At 36.6% G+C, this 23,685-nt stretch overlaps 1 protein-coding gene across 1 annotated transcript in view; it reads right to left on the reverse strand.

Moving 5' to 3' along the window:
* The window catches only part of COL5A2 (collagen type V alpha 2 chain), a 147,995-nt gene extending 125,478 nt beyond the window's left edge, over positions 1-22,517 (reverse strand). The window contains exon 1 of the mRNA XM_063695055.1: positions 22,078-22,517. Within this exon, the coding sequence (XP_063551125.1) occupies positions 22,078-22,174 (97 nt within the window). The 5' untranslated portion in view covers positions 22,175-22,517. The remainder of the gene's footprint in view (positions 1-22,077) is intronic.
* Between the last annotated feature and the right edge of the window lie 1,168 nt (positions 22,518-23,685).

Genomic DNA, 23,685 nt, shown 5'->3' on the forward strand with positions numbered 1-23,685 from the left:
GGTACAGAAGAATTTAAAATATTCATTAAATTGACAGAGCATGCTAAGGACATTTAAATAAAGAAGTCTAAAAAAAGCAAGAATATGATTTCATCATATATCTTCAACAATAATTACAAACACATAGTTCTGTTATCTTCTAGAGAAGGTGATATTTCACTACTCTGCAAACCTGACTGGACAGAGTAGACTACATGGAATCCCAATCCAGACTATTATCTACTTCAAAGTGTTTTTCACACATACCGGTAAAAGGAAGATTGGAATGTAATGTTTTTGGATGACAAAAATAAAATGTGGGCTAATTCTTCAGTGGAACTAAATGTTTTGTGGTATTCTTGTTTGAAATAAAACTTAAAGGCTTTGGTCAAAATGTTCTATTTCCTCTGGTATGTCTTGGTTTGAAGAAACAACTTAATATTTTTACTATCAATGAAATCACTGCAATAATAAACTACAGTATTTTTAATCTGATATTAGTCATACATATATTATTTGTTCTTGATCTAAACAGGAAATAATATTTTTGTGGCAACTAAATTTTCAAAACATTCCCATTCTACACATCTGTGTTTTTCTCTCTCTAGATAGACTTCAATGAAGGTAGAGACTGTGTCTTATATACTGTGGTATCCCTACAGCCTAGCACAATACCTGAAACATAGTACAGGTCCATCCAATAAATATTTGCCGCATTTTAATTATTAAGTCATAGTGTTAGGTAATCATACAGTAATCAGTAGATGAGTTACTAAGAATCATTACAGTAATAGCTACAGATATGTGCAATGACTGACTCCATAGTAATGACTTTTATGAATAATTTATGGAAATTTGGGGTTATTTAGGTTAACAACCAATATTATTATTACATAAAGGATTAAATATTAAGCCAAAACATTTTTGCAATTCTTTACTAAAGCCATTGATCACAGTCCTCTATTTTTGTAGTGCTTACTAGCACTATGAACATTTATTAGCACTAAAAAGTATTAACACAGTGCAAATACCAATAGACCATAGCCATCATTTTATTAGTATTCAAGAGGTCCCTAACATTAAGAAACAATATAAAACTAAAAGAAATTAGCTGAGTACAATTTAAGTCAAATATATGAACCAAATGGCTACTGTGAAATTAGTTCAGAAATCAATATGTTAGAATATACAAGAGATTTAACCTCTGGAAATTTTACTTTGGTTATTAACTGTAAAAACAACTACTCTCTCAAAAATAGTTAGAAAACACCACAGTACCAGATTCAGTATCTTTTCTTCATCCTTCCTTGGATCTCTGTGATACAGGAACTGTCAATCTCTTCTAAGAGTATCTCTGATACCTTCCATAACACTATATGCTCCTATCTGCTTCCTCTCTGAAATCTTTCACTCATTTCCCAACAACTCCAACTTTTCCCCTTTCCTGAACTGACTCTAGACTTATTACCAAAACTTTAATGTCTTTTTGTTTGGTGCTTATATATCCTATTTCTTAGCCTAATCATTTCAAGTGTTTATTTTGCAACTAAATTTGAAACTTCCCAAGGTCAGGAACCAAGGATTCTGCTTCTGAATTTCTTACTAAATATACAGATTGATTACTTGGTGCACTGAAGTCACACAAATATTTATACTCTATGGATTGATTTATTATAAATAGGCAGCATTCATACAAATTGGTAAAACATTTCTGCAGATGATTACATTTTTAACTCAATTTTAACCACCCTCAAAGAAACCTGAACAAAGGTATTGATCATCTATGTCACTACATCAGGAAGAAAAATATTTTCTTAGCAAATAAACATTTTCATTAGAGAACCTCCTACTGAAAATATTTGGTTCAGATGTTGTCTCTGCTTAAGCTGGTCTACATGCATGTTGTTAGTTATATACCCATTGGTTCTCTTCACAGGAATCTATAGCTAATTGTATCTCTCATATTAGGTATCTAAGTAAGCCCACTTCTAATTCTTCTTTCTACTGATAATGTCTAACATGGTGCTTAGAATCCAGAGACCCACAAAGCACTCAATAAATATTTGGCCGATGACTGTTTCATTGATTTTAAAATCAGCAGTGTATCTAAAGCTAAGGCAGAAAATCTAACAATTAGGATTGTCTCACTGAATGCTGAACAAGCATTATATTTTTCTCAAAAGTCATTTTTGGCTCTTGCACTGTCACACAGCCTGTGATTACATTTGTTTTCAACTCCAGATTCCAGCTACAATGTTGCTGCTTTTATTACAAGTAAATGTATTAGTTGAGTAAATTAAAAGTTGTGTGGTTCTATCTTCCTCTTTATGCATATTCACTGAAAAAATTATTTTAAAAAATCTAAACTTCTAAAACATTAAATTGGCCAGGCACGGTGGCTCATGCCTGTAATCTCAGCACTTTGGAAGGCCGAGGCTGAGGTACGAGAATCACTTTAACCCAAGAGGCAGAGGTTGCTGAGATTGAACCACTGCACTCCAGCCTGGGTGGCAGAGTGGGACCCTGTCTCAAAAAATAATAATAATAATAATTAAATTAAAAATAAATAAATAATTGTTTTAAATAAAACATTAAATTGTACTTTTTCCTCATTATTGCCTGCCACAGGTTTGGTCTCACTGAAGTCTCTAAGAACTCAGCAGTGAACACAAATAATTTTCATGTAACATAGAGTGTTGTTCTTGGTGACTAAAATTGCCATCCTCCCTTTTTTCTCCTCTCTGTAAGATACAATTGAGAGAGCCCTGAAATAGAAGCCAGAAAACTGAAGCTCTATACTTCTGTCCAACATCCTCTGCATCATTCATTCCTTGTAGATTCAGTGTCCTCATCTTTAATCTGAGGTTCTGAGAATGTATGCATAAAAGAAGTGGGAATGCTTCATGAATTGTATAATACTACTTATATGTAGTGTGATATTATTATTTATAGAGGCAGAAGACACCAAAAATAAATGTCAACAGAGTATAGACCACTAGCCAACTCAGAAAACCCTGACTTTGTCTCTAAGAAAGCCTTTCTATATCTTGGGCAATCTTTATCCCCCCTTTTTTTTCTATCTTCAACATCTTCCTCTTTATGGAGCTTTTTTCTGAAGCCTATAAACAGCCTACTCTGCCATCTGAATATAAAATAAAACAAAAATCCTCACTGGACTCTACATCCTGTTCTGACTAGGGTCCTATAGCTTTTCTTCCCTTTACAGTTCAGCTTTTTAATGCACAGAGAAGGAAAAATAAAGGTCTACACCTGCTGTCTTTCCTACTACTGAAGACTGAGTTTATAATTAATCAATCAATAAATTGCCAAAAAAACAAAACTCTAATAATAATGTCTTCCTACCTTCCATTCTATGCTCTAAGACATTAAAGTAGTAGTTTTCTGCAAAACAATGCTAATTAATATTCCTGAGAATCTCTTCGTGTACTTCTTCTTTTCTTTTCTTTTCTTTTTCCTTTTTTTTTTTTTTTTGAGATGGAGTTTCACTCTTGTTGCCCAGAGTGGAGTGCAATGGTGCGATCTCAGCTTGCTGCAACCTCTGCCTCCCAGATTCGGGTGATTCTCCTGCCTCAGCCACCCAAGTAGCTGGGATTATAGGCATGTGCCACCATGCTCGGCTAATTTTGTATTTTTAGTAGAGATGGGGTTAGTCAGGCTGGTCTCGAACTCCCAACCTCAGGTGATCTGCCCACCTCGATCTCCCAAAGTGCTGGGCTTACAGGTGTGGGCCACCGTGCCAGGCTGTACTTTTTTTTTTATCTAGATGCCATCCTCTTGTCCTTCCTCTTGTGTCATTTCTGCTAGTTACTACACATCTATCCTTTATGTTTTGGATACATCTGCAAGAAACCAACCCATGCTCTCAAGGGTGGGCTGGATACTCCTCTTATGCCATTCCTTCTCACTGTATTTATTACACAGCGTTATAGTTATTTGTTAATGTATCTATTCCTCTCATTATGTATTCCTTAAATACAAGATAATATGTCAATCATCTTTGTGTCCCTATACTCTGACTCAAGTCACTGTAAATAAAACAAGTAAAATATAAATTTAACTTTGTTTCCATTTAATTACAGTGCTTTGATGTACATATTTTTATAAGGCTTTGGACCAAAAGATGCTAAACATAGCTAAATTATGCATAAGAGCTGGTTCCATGTTTTTAAGCTCAATGCTATGTATATAAAAACTTAGGCAAGGTTGTGCAATGTAATTAGACAGCAATCTAACAACAGAGAGAAAGCACTTAATTTTGAAACATGAAGAAAATATATTTTGCTTGAAATATCAGTCACAAACTTTTATTGAGTTTCTACTATATGCATAGCATTGGAGCTGGATCTGACTTTCTGGGTTTGAGAGATGGTCTTTACCCTCAAGGAGCATATGATATAACTAAAAAATCAATGACATTTACAATAAATGTTATTTAGAAAACAGTGGGCAATAAATAAAAGGATTTATTGTGTGCTAAATGTGTTAAAGAAAGAGGAAGTGCTACCTTTTAGAGAAAAGAGAAAAAATATGTCTATGATGTTCAAAAAGGTTTCAAAGAGGATGCACATCAGACTTGATGGTGGACTTGAAAGATTTGGATGTGAAGGGGAGGAAAAAATAAGGGATAAGGAAAATAACAGAGTTCATGTAGCGGAATGACTTCTCAGGTGTGCCCTCCACGGGAGGCCTTCCCTGAGCTCCCATCCCAGTCCTCCACCTCTCAGGCAGTATGTGGGAGGGAAGTCTTCTGTTATTCCCCTGATTCTTTGTCTGCCTCTGCCACAGCACAGACCACAAAGTATTATCCTTGTTTTATTTGTCTCATTCCCACTAGATGATTAACTTCTTGGGAGTAAGAATTAAATATTTGTTTCTGTATCAATCAATAAAGAACCTGATAAAGAGCAGGTACTCAGCACATGTTTACCAAATTAATGAATAAATGAAGGTAAATGCCTCATAACTTGCATGGTGGGGGATATACTCCTCTGTAGAGAAAAGCAAGTTGAAATCTCCATCATTTGAGACCAGAGCATCATTTTGTTTAATAAAACGTTGAATTTGTCAGAATCATCCAAAGCAAATTCTAATGTTACTGATAACACTTTAATAATGACTTCTGAAGATAGAATGGGATTTAAATCCCCCAAAGTAGTAAATTATTAGCAAGTGCTTTAAGATGACCAAAGTATACCTCATTTATTGAGGAGTACACTAAGCTGGAACCTAACAGTTTTCTCCTACCGGAATCCCTGATTTAAACATACATGTGAGTATTTGTGGGTATACTGGAATTTCTAAAATATTATCAGATTTTTAATCTGAATGTTTCATGCACTTGAATTCCACACACACACTACTTGTAAAGATGTAAAAAAGAGGCTTGTTTTCTGCACAGAATCCCTGGGAGAGGAATTCTAGCAGGACTTGAGAAGATAAATGTTTGCAGGACTCGGTCAGTACTAGTGAAGGAGGGAAATGGGGGAACAAACACAAAAATGGAGTCCCATTTTCCCAGAAGATAAAGGAGGGCAAGCAGCATATTCCAAAAAAATTCTGTGCTCAAGGAATATCAATGGAATAAATAAAATTTTCTAAATATTCATAGTAAACACTTATGTATCTCCCAATAAACACGATTGCAAAGAAAAATAAGAAGTCAAGAAGAGGCAAAAAATAAGGAATCGAGAACAAATATGATCTACTCCTCAGGTAAAAGCCCACAACCATTTAATAATAATAATAATAATAATTCACCTTTTCTCTCACCCCATTATTCTGCTCCTTCTCCACCTCTCCCATTGTTCTCCTTCTTTTCCTCATTATTATTCTTATTCTTATTCTGAATGAAATAGCAGTTTGGTATGTTCAAGGATTGTTGGAAAAAATAAGCATTGCAAAGATGAATCCACCAGCATCAGGGCAAGAATGCATGCTGCTAAACTCTGACATCCCTTCTCACCAAAAACATTTAGAGAACACTGAGTCTGTGGTTAAACAGTATAACACAACACATGATGCATTTACATATTTTCTCTCTAATTGGAAAATTCAGTTAATATGAAAAATTTGATATCAGATTATTCTGAATTTTTTTTACAATCATCTTTTATAACAGTGTCTAGGAACTTTATTGTAGAGTCACTCACTGAAAAGCAGATCAATTTACAAGTTATAAATTGGGAGCTGTGCTCCTTAAATAAACCATATTTAGGGACATAACTACAAATCTGAATCGATCTAAACTTCAAATGCAAACTTACAAGTACAGAAATGTATTACCATAGAGATTATGTGTGATGCTTCCAGTTACCAAAATGTGTAGGTGAGACTTTCCACTGTATTACAGCACAAATATGACTTAAGTGAAGTACCTTTATGTAAATATTCTATAGTCATAGGCTTTCAAAGCAGACAGTAGCTCTGGGTAATGTATCACAGGTTTTGCAACAGAAGTAACTGAGGTCCAGAGAATTTAAGTCACTTCCACAAAATCACCAAGTTAGTCCATGACAGAGCTGCAATTATGATGCAGATTTCCTGTGTCCTGGTCCGGTTTTAATTTAGAAGCTTTTCTTTCAAATTATTTCAACAATTCATTCATGAAAGTAACAGCCTATTTAGTCAAGGCCCTCATATCTTTAACTGCATGTTTCTCTCTACACAAGTAGAGAGTCTTAAAATACCAGAATGTAGACAGGCCTGAGGGATGGTAGGACTTTTTTCTAAACGTTTGGCTCAGATGCCTGTGGATATTTGTCACCAGTTTAAACTTCTAGCTCTAAGTCACCTTCTGACCCAGAGAAAAGGGATACCATGCTACAAACAGGCTTTTAGTGTTTAACTTTGAATTTGAGACAAGCTTCCTGATGCGAGATGAATAAAGAAAAAGTAATAATAATAGTGATTCAGGCTTCTGCCAGGAAGCTACATTTCACTTGTAGAGAGACTACAGTCCAGTTATAGCAGAAAAATCACATTTTGTTTTTCTATCTGTTCTGTTTTTCCTCAAGTCAAAGCCTCTATTCTTTTTTTTTTTTTTTTTTTTTTTTACTATTTAATTCCTATTCTGAGGCTTTGGGAGGTGTTCTAGATAGTTATATAAGCAGTCTACTTTATTTTGCTAAATAAAAGATTTAAATATGATTTTGAAAAAATACAACTTTACCTTCTTTTATTTCTATGGAGAGTCTTATATTCCTTTTGATTATTATTATTGTTGTTTACTTCATAGAAGAATTTTATTTTGCATTTAGCTAACTGTTCATTACAGTAAAAGCATGCTAAATAATAACACCTTTATGTAATATAATATATGCTTATGTAATAGGGTTTTACTGCTGACTAAGAATTTCTACAGAAATTATGAACTCTTTCTTTTGAACCAATAAGGTAGAAAAATATAAAGTATTATCTCTGTTTTGTAAATGAGAAAATTAAGACCCCAACACATCATGTTTATAAAGAATTTATAAGGAAAGAGAGCTTTATTGTAGTCATCTGACACAGGGCCAGTTGCTATCTGGACTCTATGCACGTTGAGTTAGTAGAAGTTGAGCAAGCTCAAACAGCTGCTTTCTCTTCATTGACTGCTCAGGCAAGGTGCATGCCATCCCTCACAAAAATACTGCCCCAGGGCTCAAATAAGTCTGTCTTGACATCAGTAAAATATCATTAAAGTAAACAGATGTTTTATATCTTAAGCATATTTCCACTTTTCTCAAACAACTCTACCAAAGCCAAAAGTGCAAACAATTGCCAAAAACTTTATATTAGAAAGAAAGAATTAAATTAAATGTGTATATGTACCACTTAATTTGCCAAATGCATTCTAATACCAAAGGATAATTTTTGGGGGTTTTGCTGGTTTGCTTTTCCTGAAATGCTTTGTAAATAATCAAGAGCTAAGCACAAACCTGCCCAAAGGGAAAAACATGAGATAAATAAAAATAATTATAAATATAAATACATAGTAAATGAAAATTTACTATTGTCATTTCAAATCTCCCAGTTATAGCTTTTCCTCTTCCACTCCCACCCCAATTTTGTCCCAGGTGCCTAGGATTCACTGCTCCCTTATCCTTCCTCCTATCAAACCTAGTAACTGGGAATAATCTGATAAAAATTGTTTTAGTTATTGGAGGAAAAGTCTGTAATGAGCCAATCAGGGAATCCATTCTGAAAGTACTAATAAAATCCACATTTCCTCAGTGCCCATTAAGGCCATGCATTTTAATTTAACTCCTCAATATGCTGATGAGGAGAGGAAACTGAATCTTAAAGAAGATCAGGAACTTGTTCAAAGTCACAAGGTTAGCAAACGGCAAAGTCTGGACCCAAAGGTGTGAATCCAAAGACCCTTCTTTTGTTAACTGTGTATTGAAAGTAAATGGAAAAGAAGTACTAACTGTAAAAAGCTCTATATGTAGAAAAATGGTAACAGGAACTCTTGGGAAGCTCCCAAAATAACAATTTAAAACAAAAACTCATTGCTGAGTCAGTGTCCTACTCCTACTGCCTGTAGGCCTAGTTGACAGAATATGTGCTTTTAGGCGAAAGAATATAGTATTGTGACACAGTTTATTTATTTATTTATTTATTCTAAAATGACTATGTTTAAAAAATAGGGTAAAAAATAGAAGAGTCAAAGAACAAATATTGAGAGATGTCATCTACTTTTCCAAATTTTTTGAAGTTCACTAAATAAATCCCCCAAGACATCACTTAGATATGGTCATACTAAATTAGCATGGAGCCTTACATTTTAGTGCATTTCAATGATGCTATCTGAGCCACCTGTCCATTGGTATCACTTATATACTCTCGGAGAGCCCTTCTTCCCAGGCTCTTGCTGCTCTCCACACCCTCTCTCCTGTCTTCCACATCCTGCAGTCTCCATAGAGGCATAAGGTTCTACCCAGGTGTGACTCGAAACTTGCTTTTGAAGAGAAGAAAGACAGGTTGAATTTTTTTTTTTTTTAATCACCTAAGACAGGAAAGGGACATTACGGGCAGAGAACTACCTATTCTGAAATTATTCCAGTGAAATTGTCATCTTGGAAAGCATCTGCCTGAAATTCAGCTGGCCACGTTAGGTCACTTTGGGCATATACCATGGGGCAATTTTAGGGTTCTATCCTGAAGAAACTCAAAATCCCTCTTCAGAAACAGTAGGAATCTGGCTGGCAAATTTCCATTTTGATTATAACCAGACAGCTTTCAGTTTCTATTAGAAAAGACTTGAAGTAATTTTAACATTTGGATTGTGGAACCCTCCGTGGGCAAGTAGAGTGTCTATGACAGCTGAATTTTATTCATCTATAGTGTGAGCCACGGAGTCCATCTGGGATACTGGGGCTTTTACCCAGAGCCAGTATGTCAGTTGATTCTTGTGGCAAGAAAATATTGAGAAAAAGATCTTAAAAGGCAAATTACCATGTAACAAGCTTGCATGACAAGAGCATAATATCATTAAATCTGTGTCCTAGGACGCTAACTATAGGGCATCTGGACTATATTAGCTCCCCATGAGGCTCGGAAAGAAAAGAATGCCAAACAGGTAAATTGTGATAAGAGGTCAGGCTGGAAGGAAAAGTCTGAAATTTGAAAGAAAATCTGGGAAAAAGACATCCAGATGGAGCTTAGTGCAAAACACTGGAAAGGCAAGGATGGCCTCCCAATCCTGAAAAATGCCTTTCCTTCAGACAGAAAGGTGAATGAAAGCATATTTCCCTTAAAAACTAAAAATAAGCCAGCTATTCAAAATTTTTTTCTTAGAACTGGACCTGCTCTTACTCCTAGGACTTTAGCAAATGTTGCACCCAAGGAAAGTCAAGAGGCACAAGGTAGCTCAGGTGAGCGGGACACTTGGCAACTTTACAAGATGTATTTATATGCTGAATATACTAAAACTTACCAATTCTATTTTATTATGTCATCCTTCCTATGCCCCAACACAAACACCCACAGTGAAACTTAGAGCCTATTCACTGATTTATCTTTATAGAACTAATTCGAATTCAATTTGTTGTCATCCTTTACATAACAGAATACACTCCCCCACTCCATTTTTTAAAACAAACAAACAAAAATGATTCTAAGTACTGTATAAGGAAATATTTCTAGGCTAATGAGAACTCCATTGGTTTATAAACCTATGAGTTGTGTCTAAGCAAAATTCAGTTCAGCTACACTATGCTTAAGAGAGAACAACAAAAGCTACAAATAAAAAACTTGCCTAATCTCATCAACAATTATCAAAACTTAAGGAAAAATAGGGAAGGATTGAAGAAAGGAGTGATTTTTTTTTTTTTTTTAGTCCTGGGAGCTGCTTTGTAAATCCCTGTGCAGTGAAGCAATGCCTCTCATTCCAAATGCAACCCAGAGCAATGCAGAGTGGAAAACAGGTTTCCAGTTTTTAATAGAGACTTCTATGACTATCATAGTTTCACAAAATAACACCTAGAAGGGCATAACACTGTAGCGCCTTAAAGGCTTAAACACAAGCTCCCTGATAGAATTTGCAGTTGCTCTTCATTCATCAGCCTCAAGTCTCTTTTTTCCCAGTACAAACTCCTTTTTTTTTTTTTTCTTTTTTGAGACGGACTCTCGCTGTCACCCAGGCTGGAGTGCAGTGGTGCCATCTCGGCTCACCGCAAGCTCCGCCTCCCAGGTTCACACCATTCTCCTGCCTCAGCCTCCCGAGTAGCTGGGACTACAGGCGCCCGCCACCACGCCTGGCTAAATTTTTTGTATTTTTAGTAGAGACGGGGTTTCACTGTGTTAGCCGGGATGGTGTCGATCTTCTGACTTCGTGATCCGCCCGTCTTGGCCTCCCAAAGTGCTGGGATTATAGGCGTGAGCCACTGTGCCCGGGTTTTTTTTTTTTTCTTTTTTTTAATTCTTACAACAGAATCTCTCACTTAACATGGAATGGTCAGTGCCCTCTGTCCTCTCAAAGCAAATATAGCCCTTTTTGCTGAAACCTCAGAAGTTTTATGTTTGTAGCCAAAGATCAGAAAACTAGGAACTTTGCAGTTAATCTTTCCATGGTAGTCAGTTAACCTCACTGTCCAATCCACTTCACCAAAAATTCTGGCTGAAACTTCATCACAACATGAAAACCATATTGCCCTGAATTAAACTGTAACTTTCCATTTATTTAATATAAAAATCTGAGAACGAAAGAATGAGAAAAAAAAGCTTTAAAATACTTCCAAACTAGCATAAATGAATCTGAGAGGTTCTTCTACCTCAAGAGCAAATAAGCCTATTACTATGAAAGCTAAATGAAAATATTAAATCTCTATAAATAAATTGTATTTGCTATGGGAACCATCCATATTTTCAGAATTCCATAATAAAAAAAATTTAAAGTTGATGACCACAGAACAACCATATTGAATATCAAAAATTTAATTAAAGAATTTCATAGCTACAAATTATCTGGTAAAATTCCACCTGCATCTCTCCTTCCAAGTTAAACGCATCATTTTTTATTATGAATTTGAAAACCTACAAAGAAAGAGCAGTGCAGCAAAGTAAGGAAAGTGTGAGTATGAAAAATGTGCCAATATCCCACACCAGTGTCTGCTTTCTGGAGTCAATTTCATAAAAATCTCCTGGGAGTGAAGGGAGTGAGGTAAATTAACAGCTTTTGGAAAGTGAAGAGACTTGCTACAGAGTCTGGGAAAAGATGGTCACCCCTACTACTGTATCCAAATAGTCCTGGGAGCTGCTTTGTAAATCCCTGCGCAGTGAAGCAATGCCTCTCATTCCAAATGCAACCCAGAGCAATGCAGAGTGGAAAACAGGTTTCCAGTTTTGAATAGAGACTTCTATGATTATCATAGTTTCACAAACTAAACTCTGAAGCAGACAGGGATGGTAGACAGGCATGAGGTGGCACTGGGGCATGGAGTGGATCGTGCTTGGCTTGCTCACACACTGGGAACCAGCACAAAGTAAATGTATGTGGGGCTGCGAAACAGGAGAGGGGCAGTGATGCTTCAGATCGTGGGGCCATTAGAAACTCTCCATTGGGAAGTGCCTTTTGTTTTTCTTTTGTTTTTTGTATTAGTAAACCTAAGAAAGGAAATAATACAATATGGCCTTTTTATTTGAACAGTAAAAATTTTAAATGGGTTTTAAAAGCTTATTAACACACAGATAAAATCACTGATATATTACCAAAATGATCATAGTAGAATAAAATATAAAAATTGCATTTTAAAAGTTTTATGCTAGGCTTAATCTCTCTGAGAGCAAAAGTGGTTTATTTCTCTGTAATATCTAACATCTTGGTTCTCATAATCACCCAATAAGCATTTATTATCTCTATTATTATTAAATAATAATTTTTTTGAGACGGATTTTTGCTCTTCTTGCCCAGGCTGGAGCGCAATGGCACGATCTCAGCTCACTGCAACCTCCCCTCCCGGGTTCAAGCAATTCTCCTGCCTCAGCTTCCCGAGTAGCTGGGAGCTGGGATTACAGGCATGTGCCACCATGCCCAGCTAATTTTGTATTTTTAGCAGAGATGGGTTTTCACCATGTTGGTCAGGCTGTTCTCAAACTCCTGACCTCAGGTGATCTACCCAGCTCGGCCTCCGAAAGTGCTGGGATTACAGGCGTGAGCCACCACGCCCGGCCTGTTATTATTAAATAGTAATCTAATAATAATCATCTGCCATATTAATGAGTTCCTATTATTAGTTGGGAGTCACTGCTATCATGTAGGTGTTAGATAGATAGATAGTATTCATCATAATTATTTGAAGTATCATTCCAATTTGATAGATGAAGAAACTGTAACACAGAGAAATCAAAAAAATTGCCCGAGAATATGCAAATACAATTTCCAAAACCTAAATTTGAATTCGGATCACTCATACTTGAGTGAACGAATTGTGGAAAAAATTTTTCTAGATTTTCACAAATAGTACTCAATTGGCATTTATGCATGGGTGGATCTAAAATATAAAATGAATTCATGACATAGTCCCTATCTCCCAGGAAACTTATTCTTGGTTAACACCAACACACTTGCAACATAAGGACCATCCCTTGAAAGGAAAGGGGATATTTATTGCAGATAAGAATCTCTTAGTTTCTTAGAGGATATAAGATTTGAAGCAGAACTTGGAGGAAAACATCAATAGGCAGAGGGAAGATAAAAAGAGAAGCACGGAAGTACCTAAATCGCAAAAGTTAGATGTGGGAACAGTAAAAAGTTAGATCTGAAGTGAGAAAGGATGCTGCATGGTGTGCTGCAATCAGTAGTGTTAAGGATAATAATGGAAATCATAGTATTTGTTTAGATACAGTGGAGGAGAACATGAGCAGTCTTGCAAGGCAGCTGGATACTCCTGGCATTCTTAGGTAAAAAAAAAGGTCACACAGAAGTAAGGTCAGTATAATGTGTTAAGCGTGATGCAATAGTCAATGGCAGCTCGGAATAAATTGTTAAGCTGGAGAGTGACATTATAAAAGTGGGACTTAGCCTAATCTGGTGGGAATGTGTAAAACGGATTCATGGAAAGAAAGCATTCTCAGTATGGTATGGTTCCTGCATGGCAGAGGTGTACTGACTGTTGTGAGATGGCCAGAGGAGCACTTAGCTCTACTAATGAGAGAATGTCAGTTCTGGGTGGAATCTGGACAGTAGAGAATGAAAGGGGATAGAGAGAGAGTGAGAGAGAGAGTTTGTGTGTGTCTGTGTGTGTTGGGGGTGGCAGCCTCAAGCAATTCCTTATTTTGAGGCTGAGAATGACAGTTGATGTGACTAAAACTCAGAAATGGGCTAGATCAGCAGGATCTTGTATGTCACACTAAGAAGCTTGAACCTTATTCTTTCTACAAGTTACAGGACCCAGTGAAAGTTGTTAAGGAAGGTAAATACAAAATTAGATATTAGTTTTATATCACACTAGCAACAGAAGGCACCAATATATGTGTTTGTTGGAAAGCAGATACACGAGAGGCAAGGAGATGAATTTAGATGCTATCACAGTAACTGAGGGATAGATGACGAGGGCCTAAACTGAGGCATTTGTAGTAGGGATGGAGAAGAGGTACACTTGAGAAATATTTAACAGGTAAAATGGTAGATCTTAGTGAACGATTGAAATTGTGCTGATTGGATGACTGACTGAATGACCGGGTAGCATCATGTTGCCATTAACTGGCATAAGGGGGACTACATAAGCAAAATGACCAAGTCTTGAAGGGAAGCCAATAAATCAAGTTTTGGATACACTGAATTTCAAGTGGTTCTAGGCTGCCTTTGGGACAGCTGAATATATTTATTTATCTAAAGTTCATGTGAAAGATTGGGGTTGAAGAGACATTATAATTATCAGCATTCAGCTGTTAAACAAAACCCTTAATTCTAGGTGGCCTAGGAAGAGAATATCCAGAGAGAACCAATGAACTAAATCTTGTAAGAAAAGCAAAATGCTACAGGAAAAGAGAAGAAGGAGCCCATGGATGAAGCTGAGAGGGAAAGGTCAGGGAGGTGGAGGAAGAACCTTCAGAGAGTAGCATTTTAGGAAAGCTGGAGTGGTCAATGGTCTCCAATAAAGGAGAAAGGCCTGATAAGATAAGATGAAAAGGGACCCTTGGAATATCACACATTTTAATCCTCACCATGCTAGACCAGCTTAAGTGGAAAGAGAGGCCAAGTGAGGGCATAGGAGGCAGAGACAGAAAACTGCACTGCTCCTTTTAAAGCAGCTGGGCTAAGAATAAAGACTGGGTGGGAGCTAGACGCAGGCTGTGGGAGAGAGCTGAACTTGTTTACAAGCTAAAGGGAAAGAGCAGATAGAAAGGAAGTGGCTGAAGTTATAGAAAAGAGAGCATGACTGATGGAACAAGTTCCTCAGGGAGATGGAGAACAAATAAAACACAAAAGAACAAGTCCAGGAGGTGCTTCAAAACAATTCAAAGATTTGGTGAAAGCAATTTAAAAATACACCACTAGGGTTTATATCTGCGGTCAGTGAAGTAGATTGTAATGTCACTTTCAGTGTCTCATTTAAGTACTCTAAAATTACTTTTAAGTAAATTTCTTAAATGGTCCTCCTAAGAATCCCATCAGATGACAAAGGTGCATACTATTTCCTCAATATTTCAGATGAGGACACAAATTCCCAGTGAGGTTAAGGACCCTCTGCAGGTAGCAAAACTGCTAAATAGAACGAGGACCAGAACCCAGCTGTTCTCTCACATGATGGCTGGACCAAGCTTTATTATACTTGTTATACTACATAGACTACAACAAGGCTATGATGCTTACGTTGCAAGTAGTGTTTCCACCAATAATATAGTTTGCTGTCATCTTAAAGCTGAATTCACAATTCGGATTGGGCATCTCAAAATAAAAGGTAAAAAGGGGTACGAAACTGTGAGACTGTCTTTCCTCCTTCCTAATCCTAAACTTAAAAAAAAAAAAGGCATGTAAACATTTTTGAGTTTGAACACCAGAAGGCTATAGGAACAAAGTTTGATTAATTAATTAATATTAATTAATATTGTTAACATTTTTCCTCTTCTTTTTTTTTTTTTTTGAGACGGAGTCTCGTTTTGTTGCCTAGGCTGGAGTGCAGTGGCATGATCTCTGCTCACTGCAGCCTCCCCCTCCCAGGTTCAAGCGATTCTCCTGCCTCAGCCTCCTGAGTAGCTTGAATTACAAGTGCCCACCACCATACCCAGATAAATTTTTTTTGTATTTTTAGTAGAGACAGGGTTTCACCATGATGGCCAGGCTGGTCTCAAAATCCTGACCTCAGGTGATCCGCCCACCTCAGCCTCCCAAAGTGCTGAGATTATAGGAGTGAGCCACACACCCAGCCTCTATCTTCTCTGTAGAAGGCAAGATTTAGATAGGAATAATCTTGCTTTATTGTAATTTCCATTATACATTGTTTCTTAGTGAATATTTTAGTATAAGATGAAGCCACCTTGATTTATTTGAAGGGTTTAGTTTTTAAAACATTGATAAAATGAAATAAAAACCTTAAGGTTGCCAATATGGTCACACCTTTAAAGCAAAATTTTCCATAGGATAGACTACTTCCCATGCAAATGCCAAGAGTAAATAGTCTTTTAAATATTGAATATCACAGCTCATTCATCTTACGTAAAATTTAGATAAATATATATGAACTTTATATGGAGATAAATTTAAGAAAACTAGATTATCAGTATCTTCCTGATAATTTCATTCAGACTCCAAAAGCCTACTCAAGCTGTGACTTTTAGATATAAGAAAAGTTCAAAGACTTCATATTTATCAGTAAGTTGATACTGTCTCGTGCTACATTTTTAGTGAAAATTATAGTTTCATGGATATAAATAATAAAAAATATTAAATCAAGGAATATCTTTATATAACTCCAAGATTTGTCTTATATAAACTTGTGTAACTTGCCCAAGTTTATACAATAGATCAATTAATAATCAACACTTCCAGTCTTTTCCCCCACCCTTACTACATCTCTAATGTGTAAATCTAAGCTTTTCAATGTTGTGACCTCAGAGAAGAAAATCCGATTAAAGATCAGTTGATCCATGTCCATACATTTTAAGAATGCCATGTAAGGCCAGGTGATGATGCATTAATCATTCTTCAAATCAGAGAAAACTGTATGATTTTTAAAAACTACATTCTGTGGCCATAGATTAACATGATTCCAATCTTCTAATTTCCAGCTTCTTAAAACAAAGCTTCCTCTTTCTGCTTTTGCCTCACATCCTGCATTAGGTACCTGTCTAGAATGATGAACACAATGAATTTCAGGCCTGTAGTGACAGTGCTCAAAGTGTGAAGAGCAGAAAGTAAGAGAGAGGAAATATTGAAAATGAAAAACATGCATTCACCTGGAAACACATGCGAATGGCATGTGTCTTCTGCATAGTAGAATGATTCGCCTAATCCACCATGACGGGTATTTGGGCCTTGAGTTATTTTTCCAGAAGTGATGGTGACTTTGCAATGGTTTACCTACAAACTTCAACTAAGCAGCCTTGTAAGTAAAATGAATAACTAGAATAGCAAGTTATTACCAAAATCTTAATGTGTAGCCTCGGAACATAAAAGCCAACAGGTCCACAACAAGATTCAGAGTGTCAGTCAAAGATTTAATACAGTGGTTCACCAGTGTAAATCAGAGTCAACTGGAGAGCTCTAAAAACATACGGATGCCCAGACCCCATCCAAACTTCCTAGATATTTGGAAAGTAGAGGGGTCTAGAATCTATATTAGTCACAAGATCTTAGGTGATTCTTTATACCATTTTTTATCAACACTGATCTGTGGCTTGCTTACCAACTACCCTACGAGTCATGGTCCAAGTATACATTGTGTTAGTCAATATTAAAAATTCACTAAATCTATGAATCTACCAATGTACATATGTAGAAAGAGATATACTCTTCAAACTAAAGCTTCAGTTTAGTTTGAATAAAAGTTATAGGTGTCAAAATTTATCTAAAGACAAGAAGCAAAGAAAATGTAGCCTAATATTTATGTGCCATTCAGTCTTCTTGGCTTCACAGTCTACTCAGTAATGAACAATAACCAAAGTGGATCTAGTCACACAACTATATTTTGTCCATTGAAACCGTAAGATCTAGGCCACTAAAAGTAGCTGACCTTTTTGCTCACTGAGGTAGGGACCATAAAACTCCTAATAGTGGTGCTTCCTTTTATCCTTCATAGCAGAACTCAATTCAGTAGAGTATATTGCCAGCACCACCCAGGTAAGGGCTACATTTCCTAGCCCCTCTTGAAGTTTTGTGTGACCATATGACTAAATTCCGGCCAACTGTAAGTAAGTTTAAATGTTATGAAGACTTTAAAGTCTTCATAAAAGGGGGCAGGGTGGGGAATGGCTCACAGTTTTTGTTTTCCATCCTCTATCCACATGCCTAGAAAGTACACGCAATGGCTGGAGCTTCAGCAGCCATTTAGGACCATAAAAATAAATTTAAAAAAAAACACCTAGAGATATGGGAGCCAGGAGAGGTAGAAAAAACCTCAGTCCCTGATGACTTTGTGGAGCCAATATGCCAGCCTTTCACTACCTGCTTAAAAGCATTTCTTTATATTTAAAAAAGAAAACCTTTTTTTTTTTTTTTTTAGACAGAGTCTCACTCTGTCACCCAGACTGGAGTGCAGTGGCACGGTCTCAGCTCACTGCAACCTCTGCCTCCCGGGTTCAAGCAACTCTCGTGCCTCAGTCTCCTGAGTAGCTGGGACCATGCCTACCTAATTTTTGTGCCACCACGCCTACCTAATTTTTGTATTTTGGGTAGAGACGGAGTTTCGCCATATTGGCCAGGCTGGTCTCGAACTCCTGACCTCAGGTGATCCGCCCACCTCGGCCTCCCAAAGTGCTGGGATTACAGGCATGAGCCACTGCTCCTGGCCAGAAAACCTTTTTTTGTTTGTTTAAACTACTGCGTTCTGCTACAGTACCCACTATAAAAGTCTGAATGTCCTACATGTTTCATAGCATGTATTTCAACAGTAATGAGTTTAAAACAATTTATGAGTTAACATGTATCTTAAGCTATGTATACATATTTATACATATTCTGTACCTCCTTTAAAATGATGTCATCCAAATACTACTGAGTGTTAAATATCTGCTTCCTGATTTTTGTATCGTAACAATGAGATAAATGGCAGACATATCATAAAAATGCAAGAGACCATGACATATAAGACTGTGAGCCCCTCATCTCTCAGTAATCAAAAGTTAGCTTGGGTCCAGGAGGATATCAGTGTAGGATTGCAACATGATGGCTGTAAATTCATGGGCCGTGAGCCAAATATATACTCAGATATATTTTATTTGTCATATGCAATATCTTCTGAAAATGTTAATTCTGAATGCTTTAAAGTGGACATGCACCTTCAGTTCTCCACAGGCCCCATCATCACCTATTGATGTACAAACACTGGCTTGCTTCACTTGTTTATATTACCTGCCTGGCCTCTGAAAGCATTGAAGTTTACAGTATTTGGAAACAAAATGATACATTTCTGCACCTTCCCTTCTCCATTGCTTATCCCATGTTGAATACAATGATTCATAACAAAGATTATTTTCTAAAATTAAGCATGCCTACTTCTAATAACAAGAATATATATAGCTCACTAGATGCTAGGCATTAACTTAGGAATATAAATACACTGTAAATGCTCTAGCATTTTCCTTAACACAAATGTGGAATCTTTTGAAGACCACCACCCCAATGCGCACACACTCTCACCACGCACACACACACGCACACACACTCTTTAAAAGCTGATTTTTTCATTTTAACTCCCTGATTTTTCACACACACACATACACCCACACAAACTCTTTAAAATCTGATTTTTTTCATTTTAACTCCCTAATTTTTGTTACGTTAGTTTTAACTAAAGTCAGCCCAACTCCCAAACTTTCTCCTGTCAGTTTCTTATAAATTTAGAAAATCAAATCAGTTCTTAAAACTCAGTGAGAATGGAACTGATTTTGGCTTAAAATGCCTAAAACTTTATTTATTTACTTTTATCTTCTCATTCATATGTTTCTATCAGGCAGGCACACTCAGATTATATTTTACATTTCTGGTAAATAACCACAGTCAAGTAAAGGGAAATATACCCTGAAGTCATAAAAAGAAAGAAAAAAATAAAAACTTATTAATATGCACTTACATGCAAAAACAGATCTCCACATTTCCAAGAAGACATATTTGTACAAAATGTAAATATCACATTATGTGACTGTTATAGTTAAAATTTGAAAAATGTACTTGCTTTTCATGTGTGCCTTAGATATTTCTTTAATTTAAAGCATCGATCTAAGCTTACTCTTCCCCAAACTCAAAATCAAATGGAGTTTCTAAATTATGACACCTTTATTAAGCTTGTGATAGGCCTGAACAGGAAAAAGAAAGTATTGCCAAGTATCCATACAGTATCAACTTAAACCAAAATATGCATAGTAAGTAAGTACAATATAAGTTAAGCAGTTCTGAATATACTATACTCTGGAATTATTTTCTCTATTATGTTTGATTAGGGCAATGACGACTTTCTTTTGCTGTTGAATTTTTATCACTTATATTCTCTTAAGTTGAGAAATAAAATACTGGAATTTTTTACAACACATATGCAAGCAGTTACACATTCTGTAAAATTTGATGTTTGGAATTCCATTTTCTGTGCTATTTGGTTATACTGTTCGTGGGGGGTACTGGGGTTGGATTGGAGTTGGGGACTTTTTTGCATCAAGCATCACATTCCTTACATTCATGTCAATTACTATTAAGAAAAATTATCTGCTCATTTTTCAAAAACACCTACAGAGTAATTATAACTATTTGGGAATGTCTTTTAAAATATGGCCTATTTCATGTACCTTGTGAAACAGTCCTTTCATTTATTCACATATTCAATTATTTCCATACTTTATTAAAGTACTTTATTCATTTTAACATAAATTAACAAAGAAAGTGGTATTAAAGGTTTTAAATTAAAGTTGGTTGTTTTGGTGGGGGAGGGGAGTAAACTGTTCTTTCTAGAGTCAAATTTTCAATTTATATTGTAATTTTTCTGTGTTTTCCTCCTCCTGTTTTCTTACTTCTACTTTCTATTCAATTATTTTTGCCACCCTTCCAAACAACACGTGCTTTTCATGCCATTACAAAGAAACTCAAAAGTTTTTACCTTTTATAAATTACCTCATATTTTAAAAACATAAAATGTAACATAAAAAGTTCCAAGTCTTAGAAAGTGCCCCCTCTATGGGACTCCTGACAGATTGTTGGATATTCATCTACAAATTCGTATTTTCACTTTTTAGAACTTCTGATCTCTAGATTAATTTTATAAACTTTTTGAAATCAAAAACACACAGAAGCAGATATTTGTTCTAAAAATATAGATATATACATAGTATATATACATATATACTTGTATGTATGTGTCTATATATGAAAGTAATAGAAAAGGTTAATGAATGTCCAAAGTTTTAAAAGCTTGAGTTTGATGTTACATGGTTGAGTTGATGAAAATCTACAGTGGCTTATTTTAAAGGAGTACATGTCTGTATTTGAAATTGCAACCCTCAAGATTAAAGATTTAATAGAGGAATCAATTTAAATATTTTCTTATATACTACAACAGCTATGCATTTTTGCTTAACCATACCATATAACCCAACTGTAACATATGAAAATTGCATAGGAAAAAAATGTGGTCACCAGGCAAGATTTATCTTTTAAAAAAAAAAAAAAAAAAGCTTGTGTCTAAGGGGTAATGTCCATGCAAATATTCCATGCCAAATAAGATATATACAAGACATGCTGATTTCCTGCCTTCCGCCATCCAACCGGGAACCACCACTGTCCTGTTAATCAAGCCAGTAGGGTGGGAAAATACCACTGTTTAAGAAATCTGGCTTCTATCAGCCTCTGTCATGGAGAAACAAACGAGACTGCCTCCCAGTAAGCAAAAGTGATCATATTTTCACAAATGAAAATGGTAAAAAGAAGTTTAAATTGTTAAAGAGGAAAGAATGAGGAGCCAAAGACAAAGAAAAATCAAAGCTATCAGAGTTGCTGCAGAGGTTTTACTAAACAAAGAATTTTATGAAGCAGCTGAAGTTCAGTACAAAAAGACTCCACCCTACCCAGCTTCTGCCGCGACTTTTCCTTGCTCTGAAAACTCCAGCCCACAGAACAGAGCTCCTCTAACTAAAATGCCTTTAGTGCTCCGTTTTAAGCATTCACTCTTTTCTTATTTTAAACGTCCCACTCTCACACTCAGCCAAAAGGACTTATTGTAGGCTTTCCCAGAAAAATTTAGTAGTGTACTCTCTCCAACGGCGGATCTAGAAGCTCCGGATTTACAAACATCCCAATTGTCTTTCAAGTCGTTTTCCAGGTGCAAATCCGTCAGCCCCCTTCTCAAACTTCAAACCAGAACCTCCTCTTCACGCTCTTCCTGAGGCTTAACATTCCACCTATTTCCCAAACCGTGCAATAAACACTACAAGCAAAGCAAATGGCAAACTCACCATCCTCGTCTTCTTCCTGGGCTTTTATTGAGACAAATTGCCCTAATAAAACAATAAGAATGAGGAGAGGTCTTGCTTCCGCCCAGTTTGCCATCATGTCTAAATATTAGACATGTGGGTTCTCCTGAGAGTGAAAACTAGATTCTGAGGTTATTGTAGCACCATGAAGTCAGCTGTGGGCTCTTCTTTCAGCACCAGCCCCAGGGCAGCCTCTGCAAACCCCCTTTTTCAGCACCAGCTCCAGCACAGTCTGCGAAAACTTTTTTCAAGCGATGCAGCTTTAAATAGGAAGAATGCTGCCTCCACTTCTTTTCCTGCCCCTTTTCAGCTTGTTCAGGCTCATAACCATCCAGTGTCTGCCAAGCAACGGTCTGATTGATGGTAAACAACCAAATCAGAACACGCGTCTCTGTGCCTGAACTTTCCCTATTTCATTTAACTTTTAAGCATAGATGGGGCTTAATAACAGAAACAAACATTTGTTTCTCTTTTCTTTTATTTTTTAAGAAAGGCTGTTAGAAGAAAAGGGTTCTATTTTCCCCTCCCTAACCCTTCCCCCCAGACACACACACTTTAATTTTTCCCCTATAAGCTGAAAAAGACATTCCGAAGGAAATCCAGCCTTTTACCCTAGTTTTTTTATATTTAGATAATTCAAGACTCTCTTCTCCACCTTAAATCTTTAAACAATCACATTTTAACCCTTTCTTTTGACTGAATAGGGAGTATTCTTATCCCCTTCTCAGATTCGGTTTCTTTTCCCATACTCTGGAAGGAGATTATTAGAATGTTGCCCAGGTAAAGTCCAGGTTAGAAAACCATTTTGGATAAATGAATTTGTGATACATTGTAATTTGAATTAAGAAGGCAGGTCCTTTCCTAATTTCTCCACATCTCTTGTTAAGGGGCCACATCTTCAGGTTCCTCTTGTCCCAGAGAGTTTTACCATGTTGAAAAATAGTCTACTAAGCAGTGCAGAGGAATGGGAAGTACTCTACCTTTGGATGAAAAAAGGCTTGCGGCCGGGCGCGGTGGCTCACGCCTGTAATCCCAGCACTTTGGGAGGCCGAGGCGGGTGGATCACGAGGTCAGGAGATCGAGACCATCCTGGCTAACACGGTGAAACCCCGTCTCTACTAAAAATACTAAAAATTAGCCGGGCGTGGTGGCGGGCGCCTGTAGTCCCAGCTACTCGTGAGGCTGAGGCAGGAGAATGGCGTGAACCCAGGAGGTGGAGCTTGCAGTGAGCCGAGATCGCGCCACTGCACTCCAGCCTGGGCGACAGAGCGAGACTCCGTCTCAAAAAAAAAAAAAAAAAAAAAAAAAAAGAAAAAAGGCTTGCTTCTCCCTTTTGTGAGTGGTTCTGCCACTCAGTAATTTTGCAAATGTGCATATAGTCCTTTATCTCTGTGCACTCCAATTTTCTCATTTGAGAAAAGGGCTTTACCCTGACCAGTGTACAGGGTTTAGTGACACTAAAATGAGTAATGTATTATTAATGAAGTTCCAAATTGCAAAGAGCTACATAAAAGCAGATGGTGGTATTATTAGCTTTAAGCCAGCTTTGCAGGGAATATGATAGCCCCAGTTGAACATGCATTTTAAGGA

The sequence above is a fragment of the Gorilla gorilla genome, chromosome 11, assembly GCF_029281585.2.
Source record: "Gorilla gorilla gorilla isolate KB3781 chromosome 11, NHGRI_mGorGor1-v2.1_pri, whole genome shotgun sequence".
Classification (NCBI taxonomy): domain Eukaryota; kingdom Metazoa; phylum Chordata; class Mammalia; order Primates; family Hominidae; genus Gorilla; species Gorilla gorilla.